The sequence below is a fragment of the Rissa tridactyla genome, chromosome 7, assembly GCF_028500815.1.
Source record: "Rissa tridactyla isolate bRisTri1 chromosome 7, bRisTri1.patW.cur.20221130, whole genome shotgun sequence".
In the NCBI taxonomy this organism is placed as follows: domain Eukaryota; kingdom Metazoa; phylum Chordata; class Aves; order Charadriiformes; family Laridae; genus Rissa; species Rissa tridactyla.
The window spans coordinates 33240680-33257379 of NC_071472.1; the positions used below are offsets into that span (position 1 = coordinate 33240680).

At 43.3% G+C, this 16700-nt stretch overlaps 1 protein-coding gene across 6 annotated transcripts in view; it reads left to right on the forward strand.

Moving 5' to 3' along the window:
* The window catches only part of SATB2 (SATB homeobox 2), a 137899-nt gene that overhangs the window by 76708 nt on the left and 44491 nt on the right, over positions 1-16700 (forward strand). For all 6 annotated transcript variants that reach the window (XM_054209630.1, XM_054209628.1, XM_054209631.1 and 3 more), the window contains one exon: positions 5081-5553. In XM_054209630.1, coding sequence (XP_054065605.1) covers positions 5081-5553 — 473 coding nt within the window. The remainder of the gene's footprint in view (positions 1-5080; positions 5554-16700) is intronic.

The window sequence follows — 16700 nt, forward strand, 5'->3', positions numbered from 1 at the left end:
TGACTTTGGGTAAATACGAAGATTAGATGTTGAACGAAAATGAGACTCCTCAGACCAGCCCTTTGCACTGAAGTGGTTAAGTGGGCTGTGATTAAAAGAAATAAGTAATTATCCTAATTATAGATGAAAAGATACAGAATTACCACTTTAAAAGCACCTCCTGTGCTCTGGAGTGGTTCTGTTATTTACAAAGTGGTAGTTCATAATTACGTAGGATAAGCAAGAGGGCATCCTCTCAGCGCAGTGCAGCAGCCCGGTCTCTCCGAGGCGGAGGCTGGTACTGTGCCGGAGAGCGCTTTGTCCCCCAAGCACAGCTCCAAAGTTCAGGTCTTGCTCCAGTGAGCAAGCTGGTGCTAAGCCAGGAGAAATGGTGGGAACCTTTCTATCTCAAGCTGAGTGCAGGGCACACTAGAATTCACAGAGCTCTCCCTGCTTGGCCATGACCACTGCTGGTAATGGCTTTTACGATCACCAGGTTTTAAATAATAATATAAAACAAAGAAGCAAACTCTGAAGCACTGAAGAACAGCCCTGGGTGGTGACATCCTGTCACAATTGAAGCATGGCAATTCTGCCGGCTAGTAACTTATTACAAAAAGTTTCTTTACCAGCCTCTTCCTACTTGGGGGCAAAGTGCCCATACGCCTGTGGGACTGAAAAGTTCAGGACTCTCTGGGTCGGGGGTGCTGGAGGGTCTTCCGTGCCCCCGCTGCAGTGCAGTGCTGGGAGACGTGTTACGCTCTTGCTCTCCCTGCTGCATCCGTTACTGTGCATAGGAATTTGGTTCCCAGTGCTGTCAGTCAATTCTCTGCCGCTCATAAGCCCTAAATGCCCCACAGGCTGTTTGTCAGAATGTTCCTATTAACAACTCAGTGAAAATAGAGGGTGAGGGGAAGGGAAGGTGGAGAAATAAATCTTATTTTAAATCTTTTAAGCTGGTTTTATTTCAAATGGAAAGTTGCATGCGGACCACCCCAAGCTATTGTGCTGTGGACTGTGTCAGCCGCTTGACTGTGCAAGGAAGATTTGGGTAGGGGTTAAGAGCATCACACAGGGGAAGGGTGCACTGGGTTGCTTTTGTGCTGTATCCAGGAAGTTTCTTACTCAGTATGGAATTGAAATACATTGACACACGTGGTAATCATTATAAGAAGAGAAAGGAACATTGAAATATGACAATTTGCTGCTCCCATTCTGGGGATTGTGTTGCTTTCTGACTGTCTTGTAGAGGTAGTGACATGTTGTAGGGGGGTATAGGAAAATGAAGGGTAGATGTTATTCTGGAGTGCTCCGAGAGCTGCTTGCTGAGCTTGGCACAGGACCTGTCGTCCAGACACCTTGAATCTGCCTACCTAGTGTATGGCTACAGAAGGGTGCGTGGCTCTCAAATATGGCAGTAGTGTTGTACTTGGTTTAAAAGGGCTCTTCAAGCAAAGAGCTGCTTCAAGAATCGTGTACCAGGCAGTGTGATGCAGGGAGAAAAGGGAAACGCTTCCATGTCTTTTGCTGTGGTCACACCACAGATGGAGGTGGGTAACAGCCTCCAGGACCAGCTTTTGTTTAACCAGCACAGGCATCTCTAGCAGAGGAAGTTTGTCAGCAGCACTTGAACACAGACAGCACGTGTCCATGGAGCCCCTTCCTTCCTATTTTAAGGTCCTGGTGCTCTGTCTTCACTGCTTTGTATTCCAATGTATTCAAGTAGCAGCCGGTTGATACAGGATTACAAGAGCTGTAAATATATCCATAGTTTGAGTGGAGCAATAGCAAACAAGGGAAGGAGACGGGAAGACTGTAATGGGGTAGGAACATGGAAAATGGAGGATGCAAATGGAAAAATCCTGTCTCGAGAAGATCTGAAGCAGAACATGGATGTCACAGCAGCTTTGTGGCTCCTGTATCCCTTTTTTCTTAGAGCATTGCCAGCAAGCTGGCCTGTCTCCCAGGGCAGTGCCAGTCTCCATCTCAGGGTTGTCTCAGGCTCGCTCCTGTCCGGCCCCGCAGAGCCCTACCAGTCCATAGTTACCAAAGAACAACAGGGAATCTGATAGGGGCAATGTGTTAGAGAAGCAAAGAGTCTTGAGGAGTTGAGTAATGCACATTTTTTCCATCCAGCGTAACTGTTAATGGTAACCTTTTATTATTGAAGTGGTTGAAGTGACTAGAATCTGGGTTGTTTATTGGGAGTATATGCATGGCTGTATAGTCTTATGTGATTGAAAAAGGAAACTGATAATAAGGGAAAAATACACCTATGGAAGTAAGTCAGGTGATGTCTCTGTGTAATTGTAATTCCAAGTAGCGCTGCAGAGATTAACAGCCTGGCAGCCTTTTCATCTTAAACTTTATTTTTATAGGGGTTTATAACTTGGCACTGAAGTCAGGAGTGGGTGGAAACTTGGCAAATGTGGTTCAGCCCAGAAACTGAATGTTATTTATATTTATTTCTCACCAAGTTTTCAAAAACACTTGGTTACTGTTTTTGTGTTCTAACAAGTAGTAATTTGTTGGTTTCAGTTACTTATTCTCTGTGTATTTCTTAAACTACAAAATAGTTCAGAACTTATTTCAGCTCTTCTGAAACTCCTAGTGGAAGAACTCTAGATTTCTGGGGATGTAAATGAAGACCAAAAGTAGTTCTTATTGTGTTTTCTTTTAGCAGGATGCTCCAAGTATTTCGCTGAGCACCAAGCACACTGAGCAACATCTTTATTCTATTTACATCAGATTAATTCCTGATTGCCAAGTAGCTACTGCACCTTTGGAATAATTGCATTTGGTTTTGCTGGCAATTGTGTATATTTAATGGCTTTACTCAGGTGCAGACTTACTGCAGAGAGGCTGAGGAGGCAAGAGTTAGTGCGGCCATCTGGGCTCTGCACAGAACATGGGCTGGGGCTGTGCTAAAGCAGCCTCTCTTCCCGGCTCCCTTGCCCACCCATGGCATCTCTATATCCACACTGGGTCCATCCCTGGTATTAACACGGCTCCTATTTCATACTTCACAGTGGCTGTTCCTAAAGCCAGAGACTAGTGGTATAGAGCGTTCTGTACCTGATTTTCAGGGAGTCCTACTGACATCGCGAGGAGGGACATTTGAGTAGGGATTTTCAATATTTTCAGCAAACTGAATTACTGCGTTATATATTTCAGGCAGGCTGTGAGTAACGTAGCAAAGTGGTCATTTGCTGACAATCGTGTTTGTGTATTGCACGTATTGCATTGAGTTTCATAGTTGAAATACACTGCACAAATAAGCACTTATTTAGAAAATCAGTTGGGTTGAAACGTTTTTTGTGGAAAAATGGAATTAATACTTCTCTTAGAAATGCTTAATTTTTAATTTAATTTTTTTTTAAAGCAATTATTTCATAGAAATGTGGGATTTTTCTTTAAAAGAATGGGAAGAGTGAGTTAAAATTTCTTACAAGAAAATCCGGGGTACTAATTCACCTAGTTGTAAAATTCAGTACTTGTGATGTTCCAGAATGACAGCTCTAAAGATAGTAACTGTATGTGTTTGTGTGTGTTCAGGGCATGACTCCCTCCCCAGTGAGAATTCAGCCCTCTCCGTCTGAGATATTAACTGTGGAAGGTGAAAAGAGCTGTCTTTCTATTTAGAAGGAAACAGAGAAAGTCATCAGTAAACTGTCATCCTGAGTATTAACTGTGTAAAGCTTCAAAGCTTTATATAGATTAAGTTTTAAAAAAGAGTTCAAAGCCTTGTACAGTTGTTAATCATTACACAAGTTATAATGCTATTATGGCATTTATGAAATAAATCCTATCTTCTTACTTGCTGAGAGCAATACAGGGGTGAGCTGGTAGTTTTCTAGTCGTATGATATGCGTCCCTGAACACTTTTCTATCAGATCAATATATAAATGCCTATCCAATTGCATGTAGTGAGACTCATTGAATCTGCAAGCTACTGTAAAATGACTTCTGATTACTTAAAATTATCTAATATATATCTAATCACAGAATCGTAGGGTTGGAAGGGACCTCTGGAGATCATCTAGTCCAACCCCCAACTATTACATAACAGTTATATAATATATCCAAAAGTTATATTTATGTACTTTTAAAACTTAATTTCTTATTTCAAATACTACTTTTAGAGGAAATTTAGCTTTGTAATAAGCACATTTACTTTTGCAGTTACATAAAAAGATACTGCAGTATTGCTGGCATAACATATTTAAAAGGGACAATACGTATCTGTATAGAAAATTACAATATATGCATTTGGTTTGTAGTGTTTAATTTTTTTGTAGGAGGATGTCACTTAATGATCACGGGTCTTGTTGTGCCAAACAAATTTATTTTTTTAAAAGAGTGAGGCTACTTTCTTTAAAGTGGGCCTTCATGCAGAGATTCTTTAAGGTTTCTGGACAGACTCATAGTGGTGAGGCTTTGGATATAGGAACCATTGCTTTAAAATTTTCTCATGTATGAATCACATGGTTTTGTAGCATACTGTCACTCAAGCAGCTTTGGGGTGAATTGACGTTACCAGATAATTTTGTCCACACACAACGCAAAGTAGAGTTTATGTCAGATAAGATATAGTTGCTGAGTTTGTAATGAGAAGCTGTTCCACGGGCTGCACAGGGAATGGTCGGGTTTCCATTGGGTTTGTGTGAGTGGATACTATTTTGGCTTTCTTTCCTTCACCTAGATGCCAGTGATTCTGAAACATTCACCCCTTTTAAAATTCACCCCTTTTAAAAGTTACTCAATTTGGTGACAGATTCAAAAGTTAGTGACAGTGGAAATGTCCAAGCTCGTTTCTTTAGGGAATGGGGCTGGAGAGGATACCTGCTACCGATTTGATACCTGCTACCTGCTTCCTGAGCAGTGTGTGACACCTGAGAAGTCCAAAAGAATGTTAATTATTGTTGTTGCTTTTACTTTATGCTGCTTTTGCTTATGTTTCTGTGAAGCTTTTATGCAAATGCAGATTTGCAAACTACAGCGGATGCTGTTGTGTACGGTCACCTGCAGTAACCCTTACTCTGACAGTCCTCTTCTAAGTGCAAACTGAAATGACAGCAAACTAATTTTTCTCTTTTAACAGTGGAAAGAGTGGAAAGAGAAAACCTTTCAGACTATTGTGTTCTTGGTCAACGTCCCATGCACTTACCAAATATCAACCAGCTGGCAACCTTGGGAAAAACTAACGAACAGTCTCCTCATGGCCAAATTCACCACAGTACTCCAATCCGAAACCAAGTGCCAACGATGCAGACAATGATAAACCCTGGGCTCCTGTCTCCTCAGCTCAGTCCACAACTGGTGAGGCAGCAGATAGCAATGGCCCATCTGATAAACCAACAGATTGCTGTCAGCCGGCTATTGGCTCACCAGCACCCACAAGCTATCAACCAGCAGTTCTTGAATCATCCACCCATCCCTAGAGCTGTCAAACCAGAGCCATCAAATTCATCGGTGGAAGTCTCTCCAGATATTTACCAGCAAGTCAGAGATGAGCTGAAGAGAGCCAGTGTGTCTCAAGCTGTCTTTGCAAGAGTAGCATTCAACCGCACACAGGTATCAATTTCTGTTCTATAACCAAGAAGTGCTGAGGGGGCAAAGTTGTGGCTCTTGTGGGGGCTGTATGGTTGTTGCAGATCAACGCAGGAGCTGTGCCATAGGAACAGGTCAAACTACCCTCCATTTTTTCCCCCAGTCTCTTTGTTGGGATCGAACAAGACTGTTCCTTCATGGAACAGCTGTTCGCTTGGATTTGGTCACCCCTGTGCCATCACCTGAGCTTTGTTCCCTAGCAATAATTCTGCTTGTGTGAATTCTTCCCCGAGTTCCTCTCTGTGGTTATAAACTTCCACATCTGCCCCTGCCTGATGGCCAGGAAGAAGTAGCAAGAGACTGAGAGTCAGAGGTGTCTTGGGGCTTCTGTTGCTTCCTTGGTTCCTCCCTGTGGTACAACTAATGCCACAGCTATTGCCAGAGGCTACTGACACAAGAAATCTGTAAGACAATCGTGTGTAGGCCTAAGGACTGACTGCTGGGAAAGATGTCTGCTGTTTGCAGCAGGTCGTGTTTGCTTTCATACATCTGACACAGGTTTTCTCACTTGCATAGTGAAATGCAGATGTTGAAATGATCGCATGATAGCGTCAGCTTAAGCCTAGCACCTGCCGTACCCAGGGTGAATGCGTGTCCAGAAAAATAGGCCATTTACATTCATCCTGCTGCCAGATACTGTTCAAGGCATTCAAAAGATGATCTCTCAATTGTGATACTCTGTAACAAGGCCAAAGAAATGGAAAGGGGCTTCATATTTAATATTGGTACAGATTTCTTTTGCGCAATCAGAGTTGGTCTTTGAGGTAAGCTTTACCAGCAAGAGAAAACAAGGGCCACGTGTGTGTGTCTCCTGCAGGTCTGTCCCTTGCCCCATACAGTGCCTTTGTCTGTTCTCCTGGATTAATGATTTTCTTTGGCACTGCCATTTTGGAAATGCCATGTTATGAGGGAACTAATTAAAGTATGGAGCACATTTTTATTACTTCCCTTCTTCCATTAAATTCGTAAGATGGCTGCACTCAGAAAAAACATTCACTTCCAATCAACATGACTTTGAGTTCTGGGGTTAGCCTTGAGGATATCAAATGAAAACTACATAGGAATGTATGAGTATTTCCTCTTTAAAATGCTGCTTTTAATTTGGAAAAGCTTTTCATCCCTCTGGGATCATAACCCGTGATATATAAAGCCTGGTATAATCAAGGTAGATGGTATTGACAGAATGACATATTCTGAACTTGAGCAAGAGGTCAGCAGTAACCTTGCTGGTGAGGGTTTTGCCACTGTCTCTGAACGTGAAGCTCTGCTTCAGCCAGACTGGGAGGACTGGGTTGGTAATGCCAAAGTCTGCCATTAAATCAAAAGCTCATCCCCCAGTGAGAAAGCTGTCAGACAACTTGTGTGTTAAATCGACAGTTCTGCTGTAGTATTTAAAAGGAGGCAAGGTTTTGATTCTGTGTGTCTAGAAATCCCCAAACCTTGCATATCACTGACCAAACATTGCAGATGGACTTCCCAGGACAGCAGGGAAGGGGTAAGCATGTGAGAGAGACCGCTCTGGCCTTTTCCTAGCGGTGGCACAGCACTGCATCTGCCTATGGTGTTTATTAGCAGCCACAGTAGAGATTTCGCCACACTCTTGACAGATAATCTGAAATCTGGACTAAATCAGCTGCAGTATGGTTTTGGGGTGGGGGTGTTTTGTTTTGTTTGTTTGTTTGTTTTTCTTTTTACACCTCCTGCAGTGTTCCGGCATAGATCTAGTTGGGTATAGGACACCAAACAGGTCTTTGGGTGAAATGTGGTTTCTTCCCAAATTCAGTGGCTCCTGGCAGTGTGACTGTGGGTCAGTCACACCTGACAGCATTTTCAAATGCGCTGTATGACTTAGGACACCAAGTGTGTAACGATTCAGACTGGGCTCACTCATCAGAAGCAAGGACCTGAGCGGACGTGCCAAGGTAATGTCCTTTGAGAAGGTGCCAAGCACCTTTCCTGGGCAGGACTGCACCTGAAAATGGGATATGATGCTGTGTCCTCCGACCAGTTTACATTTGAGTTCAGTATGTAAAACAGGGCCTGAAATTCGGGGTGCTAGCATCACTGGTTTTGCCAGTCCTCCTGCTGACATTTAACTTAGGATGAACTAACTTCTCTAGCTTTTCTACAGGAAAAAAAAAAACTTCCCAATTTTGATCACTTCATTACAAGATATCAGACACATACATGATTTTATAGAAAAGTAAAGAAATTACCTACTTCTTGGCCCTCCATCATAAGTAATATGATGTACTATACAGTCCATGACCGTGATTCCAGAACAGGCAAGTCTTAAACATCCATAAAAGATCTGTTCATCTCACAGCTGTGTTTCATTAGTCTACAGTACCTTAATATAGAAGACTAGGGGATCTTACATAGAGTGCATCATGTCCCTAGGAGCCATCACCGTAGCAAAAAAGTGTAGGTGCATATTTATGCTTCCCTGTCCTCAGCTTTTAACTCCAACTCAAATCAATCTCCCCTGGCATCAGAGGCTGTTTGAGGTATTAAGAAGGCAGTAAGCCTTGCGCTGCACAGTGGAAGATGTGGGATGTTCTCGCACACCCGTGGTGGAGAAGCAAACCCTGTAAAAGGCACTTGAAGTGGAAGTTCAAGTCTGCTTTCACTCCCTTGCACTCCTCCTGCTGCCTCCAAGGATTCTCTTCTCGCGAGGTGCAGAGACATGGGCCTTTGTCTCTGGAAATGTTTGGGTTTGTTGCATTTCACAGGAAGTGCCAGCCTTAGAAACTGGAGGTCTGTTGTTTCTCATGGTGGTACCAAATAATAGATACCGTATGCCGGCCAGCTAATAATTGTATTAATCACTGCATTATGGGCCACTGCTTAATCTTTCTTCATGGTAGCTCTGTGGTGCACATTAGATTATAATTAAGTATAGCTTCATGAAATATGTACTGTGAGGCTTGTTTAATAGATAAACTATTCTCTCATTTATTTTAAAGTCCAATGACCTACATACTCAATGCTGAAAACCCCCTTCTTACTAACATTATTTCTCCCCTGAGACCTTCCATCTGAGCAAATCTGGTAAATGAAGTAGAGGAAGCTTTGATCCAAACTAGGCTAAACCCATCGGAACAAATGGCTGACACATGTACGTATGTGTGTGTGAAGGGGGACGTGAGGAGGGTCAGAAGAAGGAGAGGTGCAGTTGTACGGTTTGTGAAACATCCAAGTCTTCCTCTTAAAGTTGGAAATACATAGCTTAAGACAATATTTGCTTACATCTATGGCCATGTTGTCTGCATACATGAAAACAAAGCACTTCAAGCTCTGTGACAAACCCTTTGTGTTTCCTGGGGCACAGGGCTCCCCCTGAGGTCCCACTCTGAGATGGGACTGAACACCAGGCAGCTTCGTACCTGCTGTGCACACGGGAGAGCTGCACGGGGTGTTTGGCTAAAAGCTGGCCCAGGCTGTGTTAACCATGAAGAGGATTTCTTTCAAACAGAAAATTCCAAAGCAAACATTTTAAGATTCATTTGAAACTGGGTATGAAAAACCCTCAAAACGTGTATGACTGATTTTTAGTAAATGCCTTGGGCTAACTTCTGCACCTTCTTTTTGTGTTATCTTTAGAGAGTCAATGTCACAATTTTAGTTCACCCTGCTGTGTAATCTAAATGCTTATTTATTCAGCAAACAGGACTGGTAGAGGAGAGTTCTTAGACCCACAGATACAATATAGTTATGGAAGGTGGTTTTAATGACACCATTTCCAGTGAGTAGGAAATTCTTACACAACCTTCAAAATATTTAAAATGGTTGTGCACACTACCATGTTTGTCTAAGCCAGTGTTGCCTATAACCTGCTTAGCAATTGTAAGAATGGTGTATGTTGGAAAAACACTTTCTTAGGCTTTATGTAGCCTTCCTTTCTCTTGTGAATGCCAGCAGCACTGCAGTTTTTAACTCCAGGTATGGTTTTCTCTTGTGGACTGCAGTGTGTTGCTATTCAAACTTCTCCAGAGGGTTGTATAGGCCAAGGAATGGAGCCGGGGCCATTCTGCCCTATTCCGGGAGCAACGTTGAGTCGGGTATGATGCAGGCAGAGAGGACAACATGTAAGGGATGTTTATATTCCTGACTCTACGCTTAGCTGGCCATCATTTCCCTCCTTCTAAGGTAACCAGGGGGACCACTGGCTCCTTACAGGGAACCGCTGTGACTAAGGCAGTTATCAGTATTGCTGGGGCAGGATGTCCATTTTCTTGCCCATGTAATTGCAAAGTTTGTAATTGTAAAGTTTGTGCCCAAGTTCTTCATGGCCAAAATCCTTGGCCTTGGCTCCCTTTTGCAGCTCTGCTGGCCTGTGACCCATAAGTTGGAAATTTGCAGGCTCCTTGATTTGAATGTGTTGTTTATTGACATAGTTGCCTTTGTTTGGACTGCTGCTATGAACTAATAGCTCGCTAATGGAAAGACAGGCATCCTTGTCTGGGTCTTAAAAACTGCGTGCAAGAGTGTGAGTGGGTTTGAATGGAGGGCAGAGAGCTGTATGAGGCCCATCAAACACTTGAGAGTTACATGGTCATACCTGATATCTTTGTTTTAAAATGGAGGGCATCTTCATAAAGCATGTTTACATGCAGCCAAGCTGTAAGCTGAAGTTGCTATTAAAAGTCATTAGTGGAAGCTTTGCTTTCTGTAACACTTTGGCACTTCTTGATTGTATAAAACCATTCAATCTTGAGAAGAAAACAAGGTAAAGTCTGATTAATAGCGCAAATCCACAGGAGGAGCGAAACTGTCAGAGGCAGAGCAGATGCACCTCGCACTTGAAATTGCCCTGTGTGCATTTGTAAAAGCAATCACAGCTTTGAAAAGGCCAGAGTGAAGGAAGTGCCTGTAAGACACAGGCTGCAGAGGGTGAGAAGGCTTTAACGTGCAGGGGGAGCAGCTCTCCCTTGTTGGTCTCCAACAGCGCAGTAAAATCAAAGGGGCTGTCAGGGCAGGCTGGAGTTCTCCCCAAATGCCTACCTGTCTGAAGCATGCATCTTCTTTGAATCAAGGCAACTTCCATGTGTGGGCCAGCTAGAACACAGATGCAGGGAAGGTGACTAGCAACCTCTAAAAGCATGAACCGCTCTTCTGTTTGGCCAGCAGAGCTACCATGGAATGGGAGGCAGGACAAGGCGGCTGCTGGCCAAAGCTCCTACCAAGCCTATGGACTTCCATACGCACATGGATTTTGGCCATCCTCAGAGCAGAGTCATTGTGTCATCTCCTCCTTGCACTATCACGTCTCCTAATAAAGCATTCGACTTGCAACCAAAAGGTTGTAATAACCAAAGCTTGCTTATTGCGGGTTGTAATGTATTGAGAAATGGGCAGGTGGTGATGGTTACAGAAGTAAGAGGACTATTTTAAAGCAAATGCATGAAAATGCTCTCTCAGATTTACCTTGTCTTTCTCTGGAAAGCTTTTTTTAGCAAATCTGGAGGTGTGAAGTGATCTGTGCTCTTCAAAATCCTAGCTGGAAATAGGTCATTTGAATCCTGCTTTGCATAAGGAAAATGAATGTACTCTCCCTCCTCTACCTGCTTGCTGAGTGTCCCTCTTTGCTGCAGGCTCGCGGAGTTGCAGCCAGGACGGTTGGTCAGGCTGTTTCTAAGAGTCCAGAGAGTCTGAATCAACTGGATCAGTGAACTGCTCCACTCCTCCTCAGGAGTGCCTGGTGGACTGCACAGCCTATAGACTGAATGAGCGTTTCTGTTGATATCTTTCTTTTTTTTTAAAGCATCTTTTTTTTTTGCCAATGTTTTGACATAATAGCCAAAACTAGTAAAATGTTTGGGCGAGTGGCCAGTGCTTGTTTTACTGAACAGCCTCAGAAACTGGAAATATCCGTGAACCTGAGGCTTTTTGCATGAAACAGTTGTGGTGCCAGATACAAAGAGAGCTGGGTAAAAACACTAGGCATGTTCAGGCTGCTTATAAATCTTTTCCCAAAGAACACTGCTCCCTTCCTCCTGTCCTGAGTAGCTCGGGTGACAGCATTGGTTTTCCAGCAGATAGGAAGGCAGCGCTTACCCAGTTCAGCTCCTGCCCTCTTAACTGGTTGCCTGACCGTGCCTCTTGGGATTAAAGGAGGTAAACAGCCCAGGGAGGAGGAAACTCTACCAGCCTCAGATGTAGTGAAATGTATGATGAAATAAACGAAACTGATCCAACTTTTTCGAGGGATTCAGTCTCACCGTGGCTGCAGGAGCGGGTTGAGGCGTAGGGAAATGCAGGATCGATGCTGGATGGTGCCTCAGCTTCTGGTGCGACTGTGGGCAAGTCCTGGCTCCTGCAACGAGGAAGGGGGAAATAACGCTTCTGTGTCATGCAAAGGTGGCGTCAGTCAGTTATAGAGGGGTTGGCGGCTCTGAAAGCAGGAGCATCGTTGGTAAGGAAGCTCCAAAGAAAGGCTTTGGGGGCAGGCGAGGTGGGTGGTGGCTCCTCATTTATGTCTAATTCTGCTTGCTTTGGGAAAATTGCCCCAAACTGAAGTGGGATCAGAAAAGGGTCCTCTAAGAGGCTTTAAGGTTAGAAATATGGCTTGTTGAAATAACTAACTCTTCCACCTCTACTTGCTGGGGAGCCAAATCCTGGACAGAATTCCTTTTGCAAATGATTTTCCCTTTAACTTACGTGAGAGGAAGACAAGCAGCTTTAATTCTCTGCCTGGTATCTAGTGAGACAGTTGTGCTGCATTCATTGCTATGGTGTCTGCCCCATTGTGCACAGATTTTCAATTAGCAAGGGTTCTGGTTTTGGTTTTGGGGGGGATTTTTTGTTGTTTTTTTTTCCCCATAGAAAACTCTCTCTTATTGCATGAAACCCTTTCATGCTGCCTGCTTGTTTTATTCTTGTGTGTAATGTGGCACAAGCAGCGTTCTGTTGTACTCGCAGGAAAGAAGGCAGTCTGTAAGGGAAGTGCTTAATTTAATAAATTGCAGATTTTTGGTACATGGGATATTTGTTCCAACAGTGGGTTTTGCACTGCCCAAAATTTCAGTTTCAATTAACTTAATTGTATTCAATAGGCTGAATGAAAAGATCTTAAGTAGCATGTGAGTCAGGCTTTCAGAATGCGTGCTTGTAGGAGGCGGCTGCTGCCTGCTCAGCTGATGCACGGGAGTCCTGAGCCTTGGAAGCAAATGCACGGATATACAGTGTGCACGAGCTGTGTGTCTTGCTCATTTTCCAGCATATTTCAGTATAAAGGTTTGACATGCATGTCATATAAATGGTGGCACTTTGTGACTGCAGGTGGTCGGTCTTTCTCTGCCTCTTTTCCCCCATGCATCCACATTCAGCTCCACATGCGCATCCTGTCTTCCCTCATAAAAAGAGATACCATAATAAAAAAGAGGCTTTATTAAACTAATGCAATAAAGGCATTTTCTTTGAGGATTTAAACACTTCATTTTTAATAATAAAAATCAAATTGTCATTGTTGCACCCTGTATAAGTTTTATTCAAATCAGCCTCTAAATGCTTTGTGCCTAAGCAGCTCTCTCCTGAGATGTATGTATTTTAGCATTAGTTAAATGAGTTTAAGGACGAGGCTTATACTCTGGCTGTAGGCAGTGAATCTAGAGATCAGGAGATTTCTTATAAATGAGGGACTGATGTGATGCATTCAGCTACACTGATGGGCACTGGGAGGCAGCTGGTCTCCCATTCACACCAGTGGAAAACCAGTCAAAGTCCTTTGAGTTCTGAAGTTCATATGAAGTGACACGAAAGTGGCACTGCATGTTTTGCCCACTGAGACAGAGGAGTTGGTCAGAAAACAGGGTACAAACACAGTTTTGCCCGATGGAAACTGCAACAAGATGGATATGAAGGTGCTTGGTTTGGCTAAGCACTCACAAATTTCCACTGATTATCTAAAGCAATTTAGCTCAGCAAAATTGGACTGGACACGTTGCCAGGATAAGCATTTCTAAGAGACTTCCAGCACTTCTGCTTTATATCCTACCTGGAATTAGGAAGAGCTGCAAGGGAAAGGAAACAAAGCAGTGAGCATTTGAAAATAAGCTTGAGTTCTAAGAAGCCTGCAATTACTTCATCTAGAGGTTCTTGTCGAGTGCGGTATACTTAGAGGCAGAGAGAAGTATTTTCCAAATTGTTGAATCATAGAATCTTCATGGTTGGAAGGGACCTTTGAGATCATCGAGTCCAACCAGACACACACAAAAAAACCCCCTACAATCTCTGTCACTAGAGCATGCCCTGAAGTGCCAAATCTAGACGTTTCTTAAATACCTCTAGGGATGGTGACTCAACCACCTCCCTGGGCAGGCTGTTCCAGTGCCTGACCACTCTTTCAGTAAAGTAATTCTTCCTAATATCTAATCTAAACCTCCCCTGCCGCAACTTCAGACCATTTCCTCTGGTCCTGTCATTATTCGCTTGGGAGAAGAGGCCAACACCCACCTCGAATGTATGTTATTCAGCCCAGAAGACAATATTGAAGGTGGCACCTGGTGTAAATGTAGAGAGAGGCAAAGAGATGCCATGGTAAAAGCCTGCCTTGACATGAGAAAAACACAGCAGGTGGAGGAGCTTCATTTCCTGGGAGGGTTATGAGAAGTTGGTGCTTCTGCTGCAGAGCTTCCCGCGCTGATCTGTCTCCTCTAGCTTTCAGTTGCAAGTAGCAAACAATTTTAAATATAAACTGTCATTTTTAGCCTGGCAAAATCAAGTTTGTTGTTATATGCTGAAGGTATGATTTCAGTGTAGTTCAGTAGGAATGAGTAGCTACCAGGGGTTTCCTGAGTGCTGCCTTGCGTGCTAGAAATAGGCGTTGCGTCCTGAACTAAGATGCTGAAAGGGGACAGGTTTATATCACTGATCTTTAAGATTCAGATGTTGAATTTGAATAAATCCCTCCATTTTCTGATCCTGATCAGAGTCCCTTCTATACCTGATGGGAAGCAGAATAGCTTTTCTATTGAGACGGTCAGTTACAAGTACTGGGTGTAATGTACGTGGAGCTTTAAGTACTACAGAAGCAATATTTTTCTAGTATTTCAGCATTTTCTCTGTTGCTCTTGGCAATAGCTGAAGAGGCACAAATAAACCGAAAGTATGAAAAAAGTGTTTATGCTTTTTTAGTCCTTCATATATATAATCTCCTTATACAGAATATAAAAACTGAGGTTTAGCACATTAGTTGGGTTTATTTAAGTTTTTGCCTTGGCCAGTGTTTCGATTGTCCAAAGCCTGTTTTGAACTTTCCTAACCTTAGTGCCTGGTAGACACATTGCTTAGGTCTGTATGAGGGGGAGCACAGCTCCCATCCAAGTCATCGGACTTGACACGTGTGAGGTCCTGGCCCATGCTTGCAAGTCTTCTGCTGCGTGATGGCCCTCATCCTCCTCTGTCCCCAGGACATCGGTGTCTGGGCTGCACTCCAGCATGACCCAGCACTCCCATCCACATTGCTTTTGAAAAGCTCTGGTTGCAAAGCTGTCCTGCATTCGGTCACCGGTAGTGCAGTCTGCTGTCCCACTGAGATCTCATTTACACCCTTGCCAGGCCTGAGCCAAAGCCCTTTGGGAAGAAGGCAAAACGGCCTCGCTTGCCTTTTGTGGGCTTTGGTCAAGCCTTTGCATTGGCCTCGAAGGCTGGTCAGTTGGTCCTTCAGATGTAGGAATCATTTTGAAGAAGATTCACTCTACATTGTACTGCATCGTCTTTCAGAAGTTGCTAAAAAAAAAAGATTTCTTGCCCATAATGTTTGGGTTGTTTGTCCTGGAAGTCCTGTAGTTAATAAAAATAAAAGAAGTGAGTTCACAAACGGGGTTTCATGGAATGAGTGCAAAGCAAACCCCCACGACAGTGACTTTGCTGGCTGGAAGGACTACATTCCAGCTAGTTTGAAAAAACACTGTCAAAATTAATCCTACCTTAAATAGATCCAGTGACTTTTTTGTTTTGATTGGACTTGTCCTCCCTTCTCCACCACTGGTATTATTTTTTTAAAGTCAATTATGGATCCAGTGTGTAATTTTAAAAATGGTGCAAGTTCCAAGGGTAAGCCAAACTGTGCTTGTGCAGAGTCCTCGTCTCAGGGTGAGCGCACGCCTCGTTTGCGAGCACAGCCTGTGTGAACGTTAAACTTTTCATCAGTTGCCTCTTCAGCAACTGGTTTTAAAATGATGCACAGGAGTGGAAAAGCAAAGATATTATCAAGCTCTGTGTCCTAAAATGTATCCTGAGAGCTGTGTTCAGTGTAGAAGATCTATTTGGCTCTTTAAAATCATTTTGAGACTTTCTGGTCCCTGAAGGTCTTCTTTTAGGTTTGCAGAGTTGGTTACTCTGCAAACTGCCAATTTTATTTTATTATTTTTTTTAATATGTGAGATGTAAGGAAGTTGGAATGAGCTTATTTAGCCAATGGAATTTTATAACAAATGTACAAATGCTGCGGGTTTCCCTCCCTCACCCCCTCCAGCAGAAACATAATTTGCAGAAATGAAAACAGTCCCTGGCTGGCTTTAGGGTTTTCTCAAAAATAGAAACAGTAGGGTTTGTCTGGCAGGGCCAGTTTCCTCACCACACACCTGGTGTATATCACTTTAAAAAATACATTATGCCTCATTAAATTACAATTAAATGAAATCATGATCATTTGTTTTTCTGGAAGGAAGATGTTTTGCATATTGAAAGCCTAATTTGTTGCAGGTGACAAAAAGGCTGAACAGATTATTTAATATCACTTTATTTTTTATAACGTTGCTCACTGGTTAGTTTGTGTATACTTCAGTAGCTCAGAATTATATTATTGTAAACGTTATTGCTCTCAAGATACTTTATTTTATTGTCCTCCCCTATCACTCAGCTATCTAGCCACTGTTGTTTGCCAGCGTTGTTTATCTTCAGTTGCAGGAGGACATGAGATTTTTCCCTCTGAGCCAGTTTTCCTATTATTTCTCCTGCTGTTTACATGGTTCCTAAGCTGCCAAAGCCCTTGGAGGAGCCGCAGAAAAACCCTTTTTGCAACCAGGTTTTCTACCTGGGAGCCTGGAGCAGGGCATGGGGGAGCAGGGCTCGGCGAGGGGCTGCCTCCGTCGCAGCGCTGGGTGAAG